This window comes from Lissotriton helveticus, chromosome 6 (genome assembly GCF_964261635.1).
Source record: "Lissotriton helveticus chromosome 6, aLisHel1.1, whole genome shotgun sequence".
Taxonomy (NCBI): Eukaryota; Metazoa; Chordata; class Amphibia; order Caudata; family Salamandridae; genus Lissotriton; species Lissotriton helveticus.
In genome coordinates, this window is record NC_136067.1 from 809,802,825 (window position 1) to 809,824,464 (window position 21,640).

Below are 21,640 nucleotides of genomic sequence, written 5' to 3' on the forward strand. Positions count from 1 at the left end.
ATTTCCTGCTGAGACGGTAGACCTATAAGCGTACCCAGAGGCTTCCGGTGGTGTGGTTTGCTCAACCACTAGAATTTTTGCCTGTTTTTGTCCTATACCCCCGGGGTTCATGTCAGTGTTCCTTCAGGGCATCTTCTAGGGCACACAAGCACAGTACATCCCAACTAGGCTTGGCCGATCGGGCCATTAGGAAACAAGAGAGTGAGACAAGAAGTCCATATTGCCCTGGCGACTCCCGGGAGGTGACGGGTCTGGAACGAAAAGGGTTAAGGGGCTAAAATCTATCTAAGCACCCTTGCGTTAGTGTCCTTGTTGCCAGCCGGCCATACCAGAGGAGCATGATTAGTTAACAGGGTAAAGGGACATCCCAACAAATAAAACTGTAGGGCTTCAACAGAACACTTGATCGCGAGGCACTCATTTTCGATGGTGTGGTAGTGAGCCTCGTGAGTTAGCAACTTGCGGCTGATGTAGACCACTGGGTGCAGATAATCCGACTGATCTGGTTGGGCCAACAAAACCCTTAGACCTTTATCAAGGTGCCCGTCTGTAGAACAAACTGCTTTGCATAATCCGCACATACTAACATCGGACGGTTACACAAGGCATTCTTTAACCAGTCATAACTGTTCTGATGAGAAAGAGACCAAACTGAGATCTTGTTTGGCTGTTATTTTTGTAATAGATCCATCAAGGGGGAGGCCATCTCTGAAAATCTAGGGATAAATCGACTGTAATATCCTATGAGTCCAAGGAAAGACCTGACTTCCTTCTTGTCTACGGGCCGGGGTTGGTCTTTTATCACCTGTACCTTGTCTACCTGGAGGCTGATTTTCCCATCCTGTACATGGTTTCTCAGATACTTCACAGAGATGGTGGCGAGGTTACACTTATCCGGATTTGCTCTGAGTCAGGCGCGCTGGAGGGTAGTGAGCAATGCCTTCAGGTGTTCTAAATGCTGATTCCAGGAGTGGCTACAGAGGACAGTGTGATCCAGGTGGTCGGCTGCGCACTCCCGATAGGGCCTTAGCAGGACATCCATCAGTCTCTGAAAGGTAGCGGTTGCTCCAGGCAAGCCAATGGGAAGGGCCTAAACTCATAGAGGCCTGTTTTCAGTCATTGGTACCCTTTTGTCAAGTCCAGGGTGGTGAGGTAGGTGGCAGACCCTAGATTCTCAATAAACTCATCCACCCTACGCATGGGGTATGTATCGAATTTAGAGAGGCAGGTGGAAATCTATGCAAAAACGTATGGTGCCGTTGGGTTTTGGCCCTAGCACTACGGGGGAGCACCAAGGGCTACTGGACGGTTCTTTTATCCTCCCTTCTAGCAGGCTGGCCACTTTGTGTTCAACAGTCTGCCTCCTAGCTTCAGGAATCCTGTACGGCCGTAAGCTTATCCCCAGCCGTTCTCTGTGAGTATGTCATGCTGTAACATGGTGGTTTTCCCTGGGTGCGAGGGAAGACGTCTGGTTCTGTTCCACCAAGCTGAAGAGTTGTTCTCTCTGCATGGTACTCAAATGTGTTCCTACTCATGCCTCTTCTGCGCTGAAGGGTTTTTACTCTAGAGGGAAGGAGATCTCCAGTGGTTGTGTATTGGTCACTTAGAGAGGCAGATGAGGGGTACTCCCTGGACCGTGATCCTCTTCCCATCTTTTGAGAGATTAATACGGTATATCTGCCATTTTGCTGGACAATGAGCTACTAGTCGGTAGGTCACCGGAGTGATCTGTGCTGTTACTGTAAAAGGGCCCTGCCATTTGGCTAAGGGCCTGATTATGAGCTTGGTGGACAGGGTTACTCAGTTACAAATGTGATGGATATCCTGTCCAGCGTATTAGAAGTCCATTATATCCTATGAAACTTGTAATATAGTGGACTGGATATCCGTGATGTTTGTGACGGAGTATCCCATCCGCCAAGACCGTAATCAGGACCTCAGAGTTTATTATCAGTAGACAGTAGGAAAACCAATGCTTTCTCACCCACTCGTAACTCTCTCAGTTTACTGTGGTGGTCGTACCCTAATAGCTGTCTCTCCTGTACTTTCTCTGTGTTGTTGGATCTCTTCCCAAAGGTTATGTATCTCTTCGGCTCTCTGCATACTCGAGTAGACGCAGCCATTCATCCTCTTCTGCTTCCCATCCCTCCGCTGCCATGTCTAACAGGGTCCTAGGTTGTCTGCTAAACACTAGCTGGCATGGACTGTAACCAGTGGAGAATTGAGCGTGTGTATGTATTGTATACAGTACAAGAGGCAGTTTAAGAGTCCCATTCCCTCCCTGTTTCGGACGCCAGTATTTTTGGACGGTTTTGATAGTACAGTTGTACCGTTCCACAAGACTGTCGGTTTGCGGGTGGTACTTTGGGTGATTCTTAACAACTGACATATTTGGGCCATGAGTCTAAACATGAAAGGGGTTCCCTGGTCCCTGAGGAGTTCTTTGGGAAACCCCACTCTGGAAAAAAACTGTCATTGCCTGGACTGCTGCTTTGGTGGTCATGCTGGAAAGGGGAATTGCCTCGGAATATCGTGTGGCGTAATCCATGAGCACTAATACATATTGGTGTCCCCAGACAGAGGTCACCAGGGGACCTATCCGGTATATGCCCACTCTTGAGAAGGGTATTGTCATGTATTCCTATAGGTTCTGAATCGATCCCCCTATTCCTGACCCTATTCTGGTTAAACTAACTATCAAGTTAACTAACAGTCAGCCCATGAGGCAGAAAACCCCCATGATGCAGATACCGTTATCTGACGCAGTCACACTACGGCACAGGAACGTGTTATCTGATTAGGTCATAACGCTTGAGATCTAATTAGACAAGCGACATTCCTCCAGCCCCTGATAAGGCATACGACGTTCTCATAACAAATCAAACCTATGACAACCTGGAAAATCCGTGCGGCCATTGTTTTGATTTCACAGAGAACTTCAGTAAAAGAATGTGCTAACGAGCAAGTCGTATGACATCTTTATTGACGTATCTATGTCCATCCTTACGTCAATCTCGACACCTTTAAGGTATAAATATTGCCGATCTTGCCCTATGCAAACACACGCGTGGTGACGAGACGGAGCAGCCATACTTGCCGAAGCCCAGAAGCAGAGCAGACCCCGCTGGCAGCAGCCCCGCCTTCCTGACGCGCTGCTATCTCCTACCGAGAGACCCAGCACCGGCGCTTTCGGGCAGCCCTCGCAGGCAGCCTGGAATATCGAGACCAGAGAAAGAGATACCATTCCTCATTTATCCTAACTTCCAGGTACAGAACTGAATAACCCCTCACAGAGAATTCTTTAGTTATTCACTTGGCAAAAACAAACTTAACTTAAACTGTAACTTTCTATTCCCGCCCACGCATTAGACTTAGGTCAGGTACACGGGGTAGGCGTATTTAGAAACACCAGTTGAGTACGTTTAGTCAAATGTATATGTGTATGTAAATATATTTTAATCATTTTAAACATCATATGGCTCAGAAACCATATCAATGTTTTTACAGTATTACTTTATACTATTGCTTTTAATGTATGCACTTTACTTAACTATAAGTATTGCAATAATATCGATCCATTTCTCTTGTACGAGAAAAGAGACTGATCAATAAATAACACCTTTTTATTGAACACGCCCGTCTCTTCCTTTTCTCTACAATCTGATGAGACTAAGAATGCACGTACTGACTGAGTAAAATAATTGCCTTGTGCTCACACGACTCTGGAGATACACTCTTGATTAGGGGAGAGCAAAGTTGTCATGTTCTATGGTTGTCAGAAACTAAATCCCTTCTTGTCTAATCAGGGGAGTTAATTCTTTCCTGAACATTCGAGAAAGTTTCTAGCGAACTCTGAGCTACGCTGGCAAACCCAAAACTTAAGTCTAGTATCGACAGTAGTAGACCTAGTTAACGTCTGGCCTAGGCCTTTACTGCTGTAGGTATTATTCCAATGCGCAGAGCCTATTGGGAAGATAGGAACTACACTACATGGCGCCCAACGCGTTTGGAAAGGGCGATAAAACTAACGTAAGACATTTAGAGTAACTCAGTCGTGCTTTCTCACTCAGACCCCTTTTCCCAAATACTCCAAAGACGTCTGGAGTGGGTGAAAGGTAATATCCTCCAAAACCTCGCAGGAGGGAACTCCTATGTAAGGTTCTTGGTTTAGTCAACGTTGAAGGATACACTGTTCCAAAATATTGTGCATCTAATCTCTGTTTCCATAAGAAACCTGATCTGCAAACAAAAAGAATAACCTTTCTAACAGTAAAATGTCAGAAAGTGATGACGAAAGAGAGGCAGTTAGATTAGCAGCTGAAATAGTAGCAGCTGATACTGCAGCACTAGATGCGGACGGGGATATAATACTCATCCCGGTCGCCAAAAGGAAATCTATAACCTTAAAACTTATAGAAAATGGACTGACACCTAGAGGTGGCACAGTCATATTCGTAATTGAGGCACACGAATATCGGCAGACAGAGGTATACTATACATGGATACATTTTCCAGCAGCAAATGCTGTAACAAAGTACTTCCACTATTACAAAATAGAGGTTCCACCCGACATTTACACTCCTTTCGAGGAGGTGGAAGTACCACTCAAATTCCAAGAGCATTTGCTCTTATTTGATGGCCTCATACGCTGACGACACCCAGCTGGTCTTGGCCATAAAGGGTAACGGACAGGAGGTGGCAGAAAGATTCCAAAGGGGGATGGTTGCTATCGGTGAGTGGATGGCAAGAAATTGCCTGAAGCTCAATTCCGATAAAACTGAGGTGGTGATCTTTGGCAACCTTTTGCCAGCATGGTCGGCAGCTTGGTGGCCATCGGCTCTTGGGGTTCCTCCCACCCCCACCGCTAAGGTCAGAAACCTGGGAGTCACTTTTGATGACAAGCTCAGTTTCATGGCCCATGCAAATAAGGTGGCAGCTAACGCCCATTTCAAGCTCAAAATAATAAAAAAGATTATCCCTTATTTACCAGACTCAGCAGCCAAGACGTTAATCACCTCCCTGGTCCTGACATCGTTGGATTACTGCAACGGTCTACTGCTCAATGCACAAAACAGAGTCACAAAAAAACTTCAGACTGTGCAGAATGCAGCGGCACGCGTGCTATCCAAGAAACCCAAGTTCGCCCCCATCTCGGACACCTTGAAAGAGTACCACTGGCTATCCATCCAAAACAGGGCCAAATTTAAAGCACTATGCATAGTTTATAAGACCCTGCAGGATCAAGGACCGTGCTTCCTCAAAAAGTTACTAATTCCCTATAACCCGTCCAGAACACTTCGCTCCTCTTCACTTAACCAACTGCTGGTTCAACGAAGTAGAACAGTCTCTTGGGGTGATCGCCGCTTTGCTATTGCAGCCCCCAAGATCTGGAACACCTTACCGAACCACATCAAAATAAGCCCCACCCTCCTTCAGTTTAGAAGGAAATTAAAGACGTGGTTATTCAACCAGTAAACCTAGCCACCATCTTCTTGATCAGGGATAGACAGCATTGTTTACTAGCGCCAAGACGCCTACGGGTATTTGCACGCGCTCTACAAATGCTATTAAATAAATAAATAAATAAATGGCGCCCTAATACATAATAATCACATCACCAGGCTCGGTCCTTTAGGTAGACCAGGAGCAACGTGGCCGGTCTTAGCCGGATACACACCACACCCAGACATCGAAGGAATGTCTACAGGAGAGCTGCTAATACAGCTAAAACAATTACTAAAAATTCATAGACAATTAGTCCAGTATGTAATGCGGACTTCAACAATTCAGCCAGCGATTAAACTTCCACAGCTGACCCCTCACCAGGGGAACACAAATAAAATCACACCACAGAACATCCAATCCTGCCTAGGTAAAGTTCCGGCTAAACGGGAACAGATACCATTCTGGTTGGCACAGAAAATCACCCAAATAGAGGCGGTGTTTCCTGACACCACCCCGCTAGAAAAACACAGGATTCTGACTATATGTCTCCCAATGGGAATCGCACCAAACATAGAGGAATGTGACACTTGGGGTACAGTCTTTGCTTCAATCTACACAAAAACGCACGGTGTTCCATCCATTTCGGTAATACCAGATGTGCTAAAACAAATTCAAGATGAATACGGTCCAGAACCAGCTTTAACTCTTGGTATGAAATTACTGAAAGACTTCAAGCAGGTCTCGGCTATATTATTAGCCAATATAAAAGGTGAAGCAGCAAACGTGGCGATCCGCCAGAGGTTAAAAGAGACAGATATAGCAGACCAACCAGCTGAAATTGCCAGAATCATAGAAAAATCTTATGAAGAACTAGGTAGAGATAGTTTAGGTGGAATACCAGTAAAACCGCAACTGACTGAAAGTCCAGAAAAAATATTTTTTAATAATAATTCACCAAAAAAGAACTGGGATGGAAACAAACAATCCAATCCAAAAGAAAAGAAATTCCAGTCCCGAGGAAGGTCTCCTAGGCGAAGGGAGAAATCTCCGAACCAGAGACACAGGTCACCCCAGAGTGACCCCTCTGGGAAAAGATATAACCTTAGAAATAGGGATAATATTAAAAAACCTGATAGATATCAAGACATTGATAAGCGTCCCTCTCAATCTTTTCAGACTTCCTCGCAGAAATCGGAAAGAAGAGGACGATCAGAACAAAGAGAAGAGCACGCCAAGTCCAAAGACAAGGAACCTGCTCAACAAAAAAAGAAATTACAATTTCCAAAAAAGAAGGTAGCCAGTATCAAGGTAGTTAACAATGCCGAGAATACTGAGGACACAACTGAAAAACGGAGAGTGGGCTCAGACAATGCTAGACAGCGCAGCAGAAGTGAGCATAGCTCGCAAAGTCCTTATGAATCATCTGGAGACAGTGGACACGAATGAATATCTTCAAGTGGAAACTGCAGACACCAGAGTTAGCAAACCCCACAAGATATACGAGATAACATTACGTATAGAGCGAGATAAGACTAGGAAAATAAGGGGACTATTTTGGGATAACCTCTCCAAGGGTTATGACATCCTTCTAGCTGAAAAAGACTGGCCACCAGAGTTTGTCAGGGAGTGCCCTCATGGCGAAGAAGTAATTATGCCTGCCTTCTCGAATCAAATCCCGATTCATAAAAAATACACACTTGCTAGAAAGTGGGCAGTGGCCTTAGCACCTGCTTTATATAACAATCATGTAGGATGGGATGACGATTCTCCTCCTCACAAAATCCAGTTAAAATCACAACCTACTGCACAAAGGCAGTACCCAATTAAGCAAGAAGCTAAAAAACAGGTAAATGAAATACTAGATCAGCTAGAATACCAGGGGGTGATTGAAACTTGCACCTCACAAATGAACAATCCTTTGTTTCCGGTCTCCAAACCAGACAACTCATATCGTCTAGTTTTGGATTACCGACACCTTAACACATGTTGCAAAACCTTTGCAGTGCAAAACTCACACAGTGCTGCACTAATGAATAACATAGTGCGCAAAAAATACAAAACAACCTTGGACATCTCCAATGGATTCTTTTGTCAAAACATAGCACCAGAGAGCAGATATTTAACTGCATTCTCAGTAAATGGCACTCAAAAACAATTCTGTCGGTTAGCCCAGGGGTACAAGAACAGCCCGGGGGTATTCTCAGCGAGAGTAACAGAATTACTACATCTATATGATGATGAAGCATTATCTCATGTCGATGACATTTACTTAACAGACGATGACTTGGATACTCACTTGAAAAGAGTGAACACCATAATACTTGGGTTCGCAGCAGAGGGTTACAAATTCAACTTTAAAAAATCCAGAATTGCCCATTTAACGGTCTTATACGTAGGATATGAATTATCAAGTATAGCCTGGTTGACAATTTTCTAAAGAACTAGAAGAATTAAAAAATCTAAAATATGAAAAGACGTATCCTCTGCCAATCGACATTCTGCCTCTACGACATTACGCCTGTATAATATATACAGACGGATCAGCACAACCCGCAGTAGGGGGTAAACAAGCTTACAGTGCTGCGTGCGCGATTGTTAAAGGTCGTTGGCACGAAGGGAAATTTAAACCAACCCTCACTAAAACACAATCCCTAGGAGATTGTACAGCTCAGCGAGCTGAACTACTAGCATTCAAGATGGCGCTTGAAAATACCGATCGAGAATTCCCCACACTCATAGTGTGCGATTCGTATTATTGCGTTCAGTCTTATAATGAATACTTGCAGATCTGGCTTCAGAACGGTTTCAAGGATGCGAAAGGTGGCACAATCAAGCATAAAATGCTCTGGGAACAAGTAGCTCTTTTACAAAAAGAACTACCAAAGACTCACGTGATACATACACTGAGTCATCAACGTGATGGCGTTCACGTTGCAGGGAACTCATTGGCTGATGAGGCCGCGAAGGCAGCTGTGCAAACGGCTTCCGTAGCTGCCGTCACCCGGTCAAAAACAAAAATAGACAGCGAAATATTACAAGCTGTCAGCGCTTCAGAAAAGGATTCGATAGAACCACTCCCTAAAGGCTTTCCAGTAAAATACTCATACATAACTGATGCAAACAATGTTCCTTTTGCTCGAATCCCTGGAGTGGGGGATAGGGCAATTCCAAACATGGAACATAGGTTAGGACTAATAATAGCGGCACACGAAGGGCTTGCTTCTATTCATGCTGGCGTCTCAGCCACAGTATCATTATTAAAACAGAGATACTGGTGGCCACAAATGAGAAGACAAACGAGGAACTATGTTCTAGCATGTGAAATATGTCAAAAAATGAAAGTATCAACGGTGAGACGTCCAGCGCAGACGCCCCTTCTAATCTCGGATAAACCATTAGCCTGTGTTTATCTAGACCACTGCGGTCCCTTACAAAGGGATGGTAACTATAAATATATCTTGGTTGCAGTGGACTCATGCACGAGATTTATATGGATGTGGCCCCAGCGAACGGCTGACGCCAGAACTGTTATGAAAGATTTGCGAGTCTTTATCGGCACATACGCAATTGGCATGCTGCATTCGGACAATGGTCCTGCTTTTAGCTCTCGGGCTTATAAGGAGGCCATGGTCAGCATGGGCGTGCAATTGCGGTACTCTTGTCCATTTCACCCTGAGGGGAACGGAATTGTTGAAAGAAAAAACCGTGACATAAAGCAATCTATAACGGCAAAGGTATTAGGTTCGGGAGCTGGGTGGGTCAAACATCTAATAAGTGTCCAACGTAGTCTAAATAACTTGCCAAGAAATTCTCTGAAGGGATTCAGTTCGTACGAATTATTATTTGGAACTAGAATGATTATCTCTGACCTCGACAGTGGTTAAAGAAAAAAGCTTTGATGTCAAAGACCGTTTGGCTATTTTGCAGGACTAAAACAAAACAAGAAAAGACCTGAGCAACATACAGTTGAAACAACAGCCAACAACCACTGAAGAATCACCACCTGTCCCAGCAAGACCTGTCTGGATTCCAAAAGTCGGGGATCTAGTCAGGGAGAAGATCGCGGTAAAGAAGGAATTTGGGCCTTCTTACAGAAAAGCAGTTCCTGTCTTGTCTGTCAACGGGACAAGATCAGTTGTACTACCGCCACTTGCTGGTAAAAAGGAGAACCGAGTTGTATCCATCGACCTGGTAAAACCACAACATGTGGCCGATAACAAACAGTAGGCCAAGTGGACTCCCAATAAGTAGCAGAACACCAAGGTTTGCTACCAGTACAGAGGTCCTAACAAAGAGGCTCATCACATTCGAAAAGCCTACAGAAGAACAACAAGGACTATGCAACAATGCAATAGAACTCAGACCTCTGAAAACCCAAATAAAAACATTTAGCAGAGACACACCAATCTACAATGAAGTACCAAGTGAAAATGCAAGCAACAAAAATCCTGAAGCAATTGGAACAATTGACAGAACTGCATCCGGCTACTTCATCAACTTCGATGATTCCTCTGAAAGCCTCAGTGAATCAAAGACACAGCCATCATCAAAGTCCTTTATAGACAAAGCTAAGGAACTTTTGAACCAACTGAAAGAAACATATCTGATTTCTCCATGGATTGAATTTTGGGTGGGTTTTGGTGCATTTATCCTCATACTTTGGCTCATCATGGTATTAACTTTGGGACGCTTCATTGAGGGAAAATATGCTAAAATGGACACAGCAAGTCAGAACATCAACTTGGTCCTCAAACCACACACATCTTCACACGTCGAGAAAAGAGAACTTTCTTCAGCCAACTTCACAGCCAATCTATACCTGGTGGGGTAGCCTGGGACAACACTGACTATGAAATTTATGGTCCGGTCGAGATCCTGAAATATCCACACCAAATCAAGATCTCCTTGAGTGACTTTGCAAAACCAAACTCATTTGCTGATGATTGGGACTTCGAAAGCATTAATAACATGATGTCTGATTTAGTAATGTCTGCTAAATTTACCAAACATGATTATTTGCAAGGTTCTACAAATTATGACAGTATGTATTGCTATAACCACTATGGTAATCACTTTTTACATAAATCTGCACAACCTAGAAATGTTTTAAATTATAATCAATGGGAACATTGTGCAACACCTCCAAAAGGGAGCTCAAGAACCGTTTACGACAAATATTCATATTTTTCAGGTTTTAACACAAGTAATGCTGAAACATTTTATTTTAAATTGTCAAACAAGACAGGGATGAAAACCATGATAACCAACACAAAGTTGATATATTCAGATTCGTTCTTCGAAGAAATGAATACTTTTGGATTTGATTATTGGGACAAAAATGTTGATTTGAAAAGTGTTTGGGGTACAAAAGAATGGCAAGTACAGGGTTTAGAAGCTTTGTTTAGAGCTTGCATGATCCCAGAACAAATGATATTTTTGAATGACACTGTTCAACAAACCACCTGTCTTGGCCTAGCCAAAATCAAAGATTTAAATAAACCGTCTATTCCAAAGCCAACAATGTTTAGCAATAGCTCTGATACGGATGAAGAGATAGACGTAAACAATATATTAAACCAAAACAGAACACATCCTGATTGGAAACAATGGTTAATCTGGCCCACAGATACAAATAACTGTCAAGACAGATTCCTGAATAAAACACAGGGGTTCAAAATGACCAGGCCAGACCCTAGATATCCCCAAAGACATCACCCAGGGATAATAACAACCTACAGTGTGGGCAAATTATGCCTTCAGTGGCTACAAACTTCCACACTGCCTGAAATTAAGCAACACCTAACTTTACTTACTGATGGTGCTGACTTGCGTGATTTCATAATGGGACCACGCAAACAGCGTCAAAAGCGTTTCATAGCAGCCTCTGTATATGCAGCATACAACGAGGCCTGGAAGGTTAATCAAATTGAAACAGCAGAAAGAATACGGGAAATTGACCGTATTAATTTGGAAAAATCACTTTCTGTAGTGGACAATGGGTTAATGACTCTGTCCTCCAGAATTTTTTCATTGGACAGCATTGTGTCTTCAGCAATCGATATATTATCGCAAGACTTACTGTTATTACAACATGGTCAGTCACAATTGCGTTCTATTGTACAGCTTGGCTGGACGTTACAAAATCTGCGTTCAGGCTACGTGCCTTGGCGTTTAATCAACACAACGTCACTATTCCAAATCTTTAACCTTACTGATAGACAAATCGGTATGGCGCAAAAGGGTGCTGATTATACAATCTTGAGCATTGAAAAACTAGAAAGATTACCAATGACAATGTCAGAACGACCTGTCAGTGAATGGATAATCCACGGAATCATAAATATTCCAATCTCAACCTTCAGGTTTCAATACTGCCAAAAATATATACAGGCTGGCATGTACGAGAAATTGGGAAAGGGGTACCTTAAAACAACTTGGAACCTGCCCTATTCACATGCATGTGTCAGTAATAAAGGACAGAAAGTGTTTCTTAGTGGCAACAATTGTGCTATGTCACTAAGCGGCACGCTTCTGTGTAACGGAATTAGTTTGCATGGAGCCTGTGAAGGGAATTCATACAACCTTTCATGTCACCAGCAAGGCGCACCTGCAACTGAAATAGAACCATTCTTTCAAGGACTCTATAATGGGAGTTACATTCTTATTGTAGACCGCAAATGTTGTAGTCTTATGCCCGGGACTCCTTATCTAGTCACTACGACTGCGAAGGTCAAGTGCTGTGGACGTTCTTTGTTCCCCAGCTCCTTTCCAGACAGGGAGGCAAGGGCATGGCCCAGTTTGAAAATTACTTCTATTCGAATAGATACTTTAAGCAGAATGAAAACAGTGCTTCTTCAGACGCCTACAAGGCTCACGTCATCAAAAGAAACGTATGATCTTCAAGGCGCAAGGACGACTGCAGAGATACATACATTATTATCGACTAATTCCCCCGTACATTTCGCGGAAATCCTGAGCGAAATCTTAAATATTTCTGATACCACTGGGGTCTCAAAGGTATTTAAGACAGTATTTTCGATGGCATTAACACCATTCAAAGCCATACTGGGTATTTTTCCAGATTTCGTCCATTCGATTTTTGGCGGACTTCCCTTGATCCTGGGACTAATTGCAGGAATCCTATTCTTAGTCCTTATTTTTCGTTATGGCAACCCATGTCACAGATCAAACTCTCGCGACAATGGAAGATACAATCCTAGCCATTGGATACCGGGACCGGATATCAAAAATCCTGGGACTCTCCCGGCTTAGAGACCTGAACATGACTTGGTTTCTATCATTTCTACCAATGTGGCAAATATGTGTTTTACCTGTATTGAGATGTCTGCTATGCGGAGAAGAATGCGTGTTAGACACCTGTCTGACGCTACAATCGGATGCGCCAGTGGATGCAGATACATTGTTGGTTCCTACCAAGGTTCACGCTTTGTGCTGCCCTCAAAGGCTGCCAATCCTGATGACGGCATTCGTGGAATCTTCACCACTACCATTGAAGAGTAGTGAAGTTCAAGATGAAAGCAGCATTAATCAGGTACGACCTTCTGTCAGCAATGCGAATCAGAATGTCAATGGAGACAATCATGCGCACGAATGCATGGTTACACCTATTTCCGACTTAGTGGAACTTTCCCATGAAGCTGTTGACAGTTTTTTCGAAAGCCTTAATGATATGATGTTCTCTCCAGAACAGAAATAGAGACTTTTGAGCAAGCTCGCACACGGCGTTCCCTGAATTCGGCCTTCAACTTTAAAAATAAAGTCACATGAACAATTTTTCCCACCAGTTCACGGACAGCAATTTTTTAGCAGCCCCAAATTATTTTTTACAAAATTTTCGGGACACTTATCTTCTGCTTAAAGTAAGAAACTATTCCTAGAGAACTAAGATTTCTATTTTTAGATACTTTATAAACTTTAGTTGCCCGCTGGTATGTTCACAAATATTTTATTATGTGATGAAATGGTCTCGAACTTTCTTTCTGTATAGCCATATTAAGAGCCATTTCATGTGTATTTCTCATATACCAAATAAGCAATAATGTCTACAAATGCGTGTTTACTTTAGCGTTTAATTCATAGCTTAAGTGCATACAATATATATGACTGCAATTTTTCAGTATATTTGAAAATTTCAAAATGCATTTATGTATTTTGGGGTGGTGAGGTATACACTATACTCTATAGTATGTTGTACTATGTTATACTATGCATAGATTAGTAAATATGACCATAGTTAGCGTGGAGTGGGTGTCATGTATTCCTATAGGTTCTGAATCGATCCCCCTATTCCTGACCCTATTCTGGTTAAACTAACTATCAGGTTAACTAACAGTCAGCCCATGAGGCAGAAAACCCCCATGATGCAGATACCGTTATCTGACGCAGTCACACTACGGCACAGGAACGTGTTATCTGATTAGGTCATAACGCTTGAGATCTAATTAGACAAGCGACATTCCTCCAGCCCCTGATAAGGCATACGACGTTCTCATAACAAATCAAACCTATGACAACCTGGAAAATCCGTGCGGCCATTGTTTTGATTTCACAGAGAACTTCAGTAAAAAATGTGCTAACGAGCAAGTCGTATGACATCTTTATTGACGTATCTATGTCCATCCTTACGTCAATCTCGGCACCTTTAAGGTATAAATATTGCCGATCTTGCCCTATGCAAACACACGCGTGGTGACGAGACGGAGCAGCCATACTTGCCGAAGCCCAGAAGCAGAGCAGACCCCGCTGGCAGCAGCCCCGCCTTCCTGACGCGCTGAGAGACGCGCTGCTATCTCCTACCGAGAGACCCAGCACCGGCGCTTTCGGGCAGCCCTCGCAGGCAGCCTGGAATATCGAGACCAGAGAAAGAGATACCATTCCTCATTCATCCTAACTTCCAGGTACAGAACTGAATAACCCCTCACAGAGAATTCTTTAGTTATTCACTTGGCAAAAACAAACTTAACTTAAACTGTAACTTTCTATTCCCGCCCACGCATTAGACTTAGGTCAGGTACACGGGGTAGGCGTATTTAGAAACACCAGTTGAGTACGTTTAGTCAAATGTATATGTGTATGTAAATATATTTTAATCATTTTAAACATCATATGGCTCAGAAACCATATCAATGTTTTTACAGTATTACTTTATACTATTGCTTTTAATGTATGCACTTTACTTAACTATAAGTATTGCAATAATATCGATCCATTTCTCTTGTACGAGAAAAGAGACTGATCAATAAATAACACCTTTTTATTGAACACGCCCGTCTCTTCCTTTTCTCTACAATCTGATGAGACTAAGAATGCACGTACTGACTGAGTAAAATAATTGCCTTGTGCTCACACGACTCTGGAGATATACTCTTGATTAGGGGAGAGCAAAGTTGTCATGTTCTATGGTTGTCAGAAACTAAATCCCTTCAGTACAGTACAGTATATCTATGATGGGCAGGGGTCTCAATGGGGCTTTAGTCGTACGGGGGTGGGGGGTTAACCAGCTGACATCGGTCACAGGCTTCACAGAATCTGAGGATATCCAAGAAAACCCTGGGCCGGTAAAAGCGCATTAGGAGGTACGCCTGCATTTTTTTCTCTTCCATAGTGCCCCCCTCCAGTCTAACTGAGTGCTATATTCAGGACCTGGTCCCTAAAAGGGAGGGGACTATCAACTGTGTAACAACCTCTCCTGCTTTCTTTATCTTGCAATACAGAAGGCCCTTGTTAGCACAAAAGAAAGGGCCCACTTGGCCATCCTCCTCAGCTATTACACTGCCCATGCTTGCCAGACATAGGGATCTTCCCTCTGTGCTGCACGGTAGCTACACTGTTCATTCCTTATGTTCCATGTAAAGAAGAGACTGGGGTAGAATTAGTGTCGCCTACCAGAACATATTGCCTGTTGTGATTGCGTTTCTCGCTGCAACTTTGGCTCATTTTACTCTTACCCCCGCTTATCATCTCTGATCAGAAGGGGGCCTCCCTCAACCACACTAGATCTGGATCCTTCTCTCCTACAGTTGCTAACAATAGGGAGAAGTCTTCATAGTCCGTTCATATGATATTTTCCTCTACTAGATGCAGCACTGTGCCAATGCTTAGATTCTCCTCCACAGTTGAAAGACACCTCTGCTACGGGGTGTGCCTTGTTGTCCCCATGTACACAAGTTATCAGGACAGTGTTGCACTTTCTTCATCAATGGGGACAGACCTTTTCTGCACTGAACACGGAGATCACACACTCGCTGCACCCGCCTGCATGGGGTCCCTGTCCCTCTTCGAAAGGAAGACTGTGTTGCTGCCTGGAAAGTGAAAGATGGACCTGCTGCTTCAAAAAGCCAATCTGTCATTTCCTAATGCGCTGCCCCCAGGTCAGGCACACGTTCACAGTGGCGTTGGGTGCAACACATTAACTATAATAGGGTGCACTGACCTGGTCTACGCTCTGTAAACCCAAATAAAGGTACGCCACTTCACAGTCCAGGCCCTAGGTGTTTTAAGGGCCATTTGAGTTATTTACTTTAGGAGCACAAATTAGATAATGTTAGGAACAACAAAAGGGAGACCGTTTACCAAGGCATTTTTTAGTCCATGAATTAGTACTCCAGTAGTACTACTTTACATACTCATAAAAGCCTTTATGAATTGACCGAATAGTTTAGAATGTAGACATGTGTGAAAAATGAGTTTCATGTGCCCTAAAAAAGTGTTCATTAAAAAGGGAAACCACAAAAACCGAAACATTAATTTAGGCTTAATTTAAAGATTATGGAGCCAATTTGCAAAAGTAGTTTTAGGATGTGAGGTAGTGTTACAAGACAACTGCTTCTTAAGTTCACTGAATTGCCACCATTTAGTCATGATTATAAGGCTATTACGCTGTATCATAATTTCAGGCAAGCAAATTTCCGGGATATGTTGAACGGAAATGGGATTCAAAATATGGGATGGAGCATGACAAGGATTGCTTGATCTTTTCCCCTAACAAAGTTAAGCCTGGTGAGAATCTTTCTTCTGATTGGTAGTGAACCCTCAGTGCAGAACAGTTTTTCAGATAAGAATTGGAGTTGGATGTGTTCCAACATTTTGACAGCTAAATGGAAATATAGTGAGTGAACATTTGATGATTTGATAATATGTTTCAGCTCGAATGAACTCTGATATGAAGGGTGGAATTCAGAGGATCAAGTGTGATAGAAATTAGGAATTTTAGAACTGTGTGTTAGGTAATGCTAAGGTATGATAAGTAGTGGTTTGAGAGTCTAGCAAAAGATCTACTGGCAAGTATTGTATGCTTAAAACAAATTATGATCTGACCGCTGTGAAAACAGAACAATGTTGTGCAACATTTTCTGTGGATGATTATTCCTTTTATGCTTTTTTGTAAGCTTGCTGGAAGTGCTAGCAGATCACTTGAATGCAGAAATAGCTGGTGGAACGATCTCCTCAAAGCAGGATGCAATGGATTACATCACGTGGACCTACTTCTTCCGTCGCCTTGTCATGAATCCCAGGTGAGCCAGTAGGTTTACTCAAACATATGTAACAGAACGCATGTTTAAAATAAACATTTACATGGATTTTAGTTGATGTACTAGTGTGTGTTCAGTCCAGAAATCTCCTTTTCCCAGTATGTGAAAAATGGTGCTATCCTGCTTAGCATCCTTGAATAGCTTCCACTATCAATAACAATGTAAATATTGCACACAACCAAACCACTGCTTGCTTAGCACCCACTATTCAGTTTCTTTCTGAACAGTGCCTACTGGGATCTGTTAATGGCTCTTTAACTGTTTTTAAGTATATGAAGAGTTCATGGCTTAGCTTTTCTTTCTATCACCACTTTAGTCATTGTTCGGCCTGCAACTATGCAAAATGAAAACATGCTTCACAATGATAACTCCTTTTTGTTTAACTCCATACTTCAACATATTAGTGCATGTCATTAAACCCCTGCTCCACGTTGTGCACTTTATTCCGTAGATATTTTTCTTCACTTGATATACATAGTGGAATATACCTCATGAATTCAAAATGTTTACTTTTGTATTTCTCATTTTATATTTTTTGCGTTATTTTCCTCTGTACGTCTGCATTTTTCTCTTCCCAAGGTTTGTTTTAATCTTTAATGTAGTGTTTTCCGCTGTCCTACTTCCCCCTTCTTTGTATATTGTGTATTTTCTACTTTAGTGTTTGCTTGCAGGTAAACCACTATATCCAGTTGTTGTGTAAGCTGCGACTTTGATGTAGCTCTTCGAGGTGTGCTTTTCCACCCACAAGTGACACAGGTGAACTTGGTTCAATGCACCAACCATGAATGTGAAAGACAGGTTTTTGTAGCCCAGCAAAACACTATTCAATGTGTTATTGAAATAGCGATGTTGCTTTTTGGTTAATAACAATCCCCACGAAGGGATCAGGGGCACAGTGGTAAGAGTAACAATTTGATTTTGTTATTCACAGTGTCACAAATACAGTATACTAAGAAGAATGAACACTTTAGGTAAAAAGTATTTATTACTACAGAAACAAGCTGTTTTTCAGTATGCCTGAAACAACTTCACAGAATATTATAAAAACAGCAAGTAGAAACATTATGAATAATGGGAATAAAATGAACAATTCTAACATGGTTAAAATGTCATCTAGATCCTACCACCCTAAGCCCTACTTCTATATGTTAAACTAAGAGAGGCAGTGCAACCTGCAATCTAGAGTTTCTTAGGGAGAAGAAACGCATTGCATACCTTGTTGACAGCAAAGGCTTTCTTTGTCAGCAGAGGTGTAACAACTGTTTTCCCTATCAAGGGCAAACACACACTGCGGTCTTCCTCTGGCACTCGCCTTTATCAGCTCAGGCAAGATATAGCATCTGCAAAGTGTGCTGGCAGTAGGCGAGTCTGTCTCTGGCAGCATCTCAGTCGAAAATCTGGGCAAAGGACCTTTCCTGACAAGTGGTCAAGTAGCTGTCCTTATATACTAAATCTTATTGGAAATTGCAATTTCTGACATAAATATATGAATGTCTGACATAGATAATGTGCATGAAGGTGTGTGACCCAGATGGTTCCTTATGAACTTAGAAGGTAAAAGGAAATCAATTCAGACTACACTATTTTGACTAAATGTCTATATTTGTTCCTATTTAACCTTGACCTGATTAAGAGTAGATATTTGACTCCAAGACGATTACTGCATTAAGTATTGTATGTATCTCATTAATTTAATGGCTTGATGCTATCATAGTTCTAAGTAAGATAAGGTCAGGCAACATCTGCATCTAAAGGCAGACATGTCAATGATTGTGCATGTATCAGGGAACATGGCAACTTCACTTTGTCGAAGATTAAGAAGATGTGACCTCCATTATCCAAGATAGAGTCGGGACTACATAAAATGGATTTGAACATTGGGGGCTTTACATCACAATTTTTAGGTCTGGGATTTGACAGCTAAGCCATCAGTGCACATAGAATGAGCTTTGGGTTTACTTATTTCACACCTCTTTCAGCCATTAAGATGAGACTTTATCAGTCACCTCTTGACTCATCTCTCACCTAATGCTATTGGCAGTTTTGCTGTATCCTTCTGCCTCTACTTGAGTGCTTGCATTGAACAGCATGAGGAACTGCTTGAAGGCAAGGGAATCTTCAGTGCACCCCATCTTTTAAATCTATGGATTGTAAAAAAAAAACCTTGAAGCATGTAAGAAAAGCTGCCAGGATAAATCCAAGGTTGCCTACTTCAGTTAGCAGAACACTAGACCTGGCTATTCCTACGCTCTGTCGAGTCGGGTCCGTGTTTTCCAGTCTGCCGAAAACTTGCACGCCCCGCTGCAGAGCCAGTGGCAGTGAGGCGAGGAGCAGAGAGGTGCGGGGGCAAGATTTGAAGCGTCCGAGCGCCTCTCAAGGGCCGCTGGAGTGCTGCCGTAGCTGCCCCCCTCCCCGATCAGCTGCCGCTGCCTCCGTAGCTGCCTCCTTGCCCCCCCCTGTGTGGCTTGGACTAGAGCAGCTAAGCAGCGAGCTGCGAGTGAACAGCAAAGCGGTCGTGCCAGCGCTTGACAGCACTTCCAGAGCCTCGCTGCAGCTTGGAGACTCCAAGGAGACCCCCCCGCCCCCCCGGACATAGGGGGATATCGGGGGCAGTCTCACGCGGTGACTTTAGGTTCAGGTCTGTGTCCCTGTCCTCACGGTGATCGTGTGGGCTTGGGCGTGCGAGGAAGGCGCAAGGAAGACGCCGGCTGCTCTTGGTCCGGCAGCTTCAGACTCCTAGCTCGCTGCCCCCCGCAATTTCTACACAAGACAGACAGGAGCACGGCAGGAGTGCGGCTGAGGGGCAAGCGCTAGCACTCATACAGAAGCACCACACAGCCAAAAAACAGTGCTCGGACCTTATTTCACCCCACGGAGGACACTGCAAAATGCACAAAACAACTGCAGCAGCAGCAGCGCATGTGGCCTCAGATCTGCCTGAGGCCGTTCTGGACCGTTTTGGGAGACCACCGCAGCAATTCAGCAGGGAAGTGGTAAGTGGCAAGTCGCAGCGAGTGTGAACGGCCTGACAAGACCTGGTGCGGCCGGTGACTGCTGTGCGCCCCGCCTTCTTGCTCAACCCCCTCCCCAAAACTTTTTTTGTAGCTGCTCTTTAGCTGTATTTTAGCTGCTGAAAAGGGAAACAAAACCAACTCTGTGTTCCTGGGAAGATATATTGCAACTTTGCCTTTCCCCAAAAGCTTCATTCTAAAAAAATACCTACCTAAGGATTCTTACACCACAACCATTCTCAAGCAAACTCAGCTTGGCACACAGACATACAAACGTCAAGAGCTTAGCGCCCTGGCTCCGACTTAGTGATCAGTTGAACCATACCGTGCATGGTAAGCCCCACAGCCTGGACATAGTGTGGGCCCCAACAAACCTGGTAAAATACAGAAATGCGGTTAGGGAAAACAAGAGGAAGGGATAAAAAAGATAAACATCCGCAAGCACCAGCAAAAAACGAAAAAGATGAAGGCAAAGAAGAGGACAATGAAGGAGCCCTGACTGATATCATACCTCAAACGCATAACTCTTTTAGCATGTACTCGGCAGACCCGGGCATGCCAACTATAGAGGGCATGGAAGCAACAGAAGCAATAGAAGTACATCACAAGTGCGGTCCTATAACACATGCTTCACAATCCGCTGTAGGCACCTTGGAAACTTCAAATATTATTATTAAAAAGGCCGCCTCACAAGCTAAGTGTGTTGGAAGTAAGAAGGTAACAGCAACCCGAACGGCTCTCAATAGGCACAACTCCTGCCCGAACACCAGCAAACGGGCACTGATAACGGATTTTTTAAAGGTTGCTATAAAAACAACAGAGGAAAACCGGAATCGCCATGTAATGAATGCTCCTAACCAGTGTGAGTAAAAAATCCTAGGCCATCCGAGAAATAAGTGACCAGAAAGTCTAATACCAGTAGACGAAGAAGAATAATCGAAAAATTGTTGTGTATATTAAAAAATATATATATATTTAATAAGGCATAAATAAAAAATCATATAGAGACTTAAACACATAAGTCAAACTATATGGTACAGTATAATGGCGACATATAAAAACGTTTATGGACAGAGTTCAAAAAAATATAAACAAAATACATCATAATAACATTAAAAACCATAAGGAATCACAGATAGTTATACATTGAAAATTTAAAAAAAGACAATTGCAATTATTACAAAATAGATTTTAAGGACTCGACTTTACAGTGGGCCTCTCAAGCAACGCTGAGAAGATATTAGAGTTTCACCTTTGGCTCCTGAGGAAGGCGTTTTCTCTGCCGAAACGCGCGTCGAGTCCTTAAAATCTATTTTGTAATAATTGCAATTGTCTTTTTAAAATTTTCAATGTATAACTATCTGTGATTCCTTATGGTTTTTAATGTTATTATGATGTATTTTGTTTATATTTTTTTGAACTCTGTCCATAAACGTTTTTATATGTCGCCATTATACTGTACCATATAGTTTGACTTATGTGTTTAAGTCTCTATATGATTTTTTATTTATGCCTTATTAAATATATATATTTTTTAATATACACAACAATTTTTCGATTATTCTTCTTCGTCTACTGGTATTAGACTTTCTGGTCACTTATTTCTCGGATGGCCTAGGATTTTTTACTCAC

General features: G+C 42.8%; 1 protein-coding gene across 1 annotated transcript in view; it reads left to right on the forward strand.

Moving 5' to 3' along the window:
- Positions 1-21,640, forward strand: part of ASCC3 (activating signal cointegrator 1 complex subunit 3) — a 2,002,173-nt gene that overhangs the window by 1,650,258 nt on the left and 330,275 nt on the right. Inside the window, exon 34 of the mRNA XM_078648375.1 lies at positions 16,854-16,979. Within this exon, the coding sequence (XP_078504501.1) occupies positions 16,854-16,979 (126 nt within the window). The remainder of the gene's footprint in view (positions 1-16,853; positions 16,980-21,640) is intronic.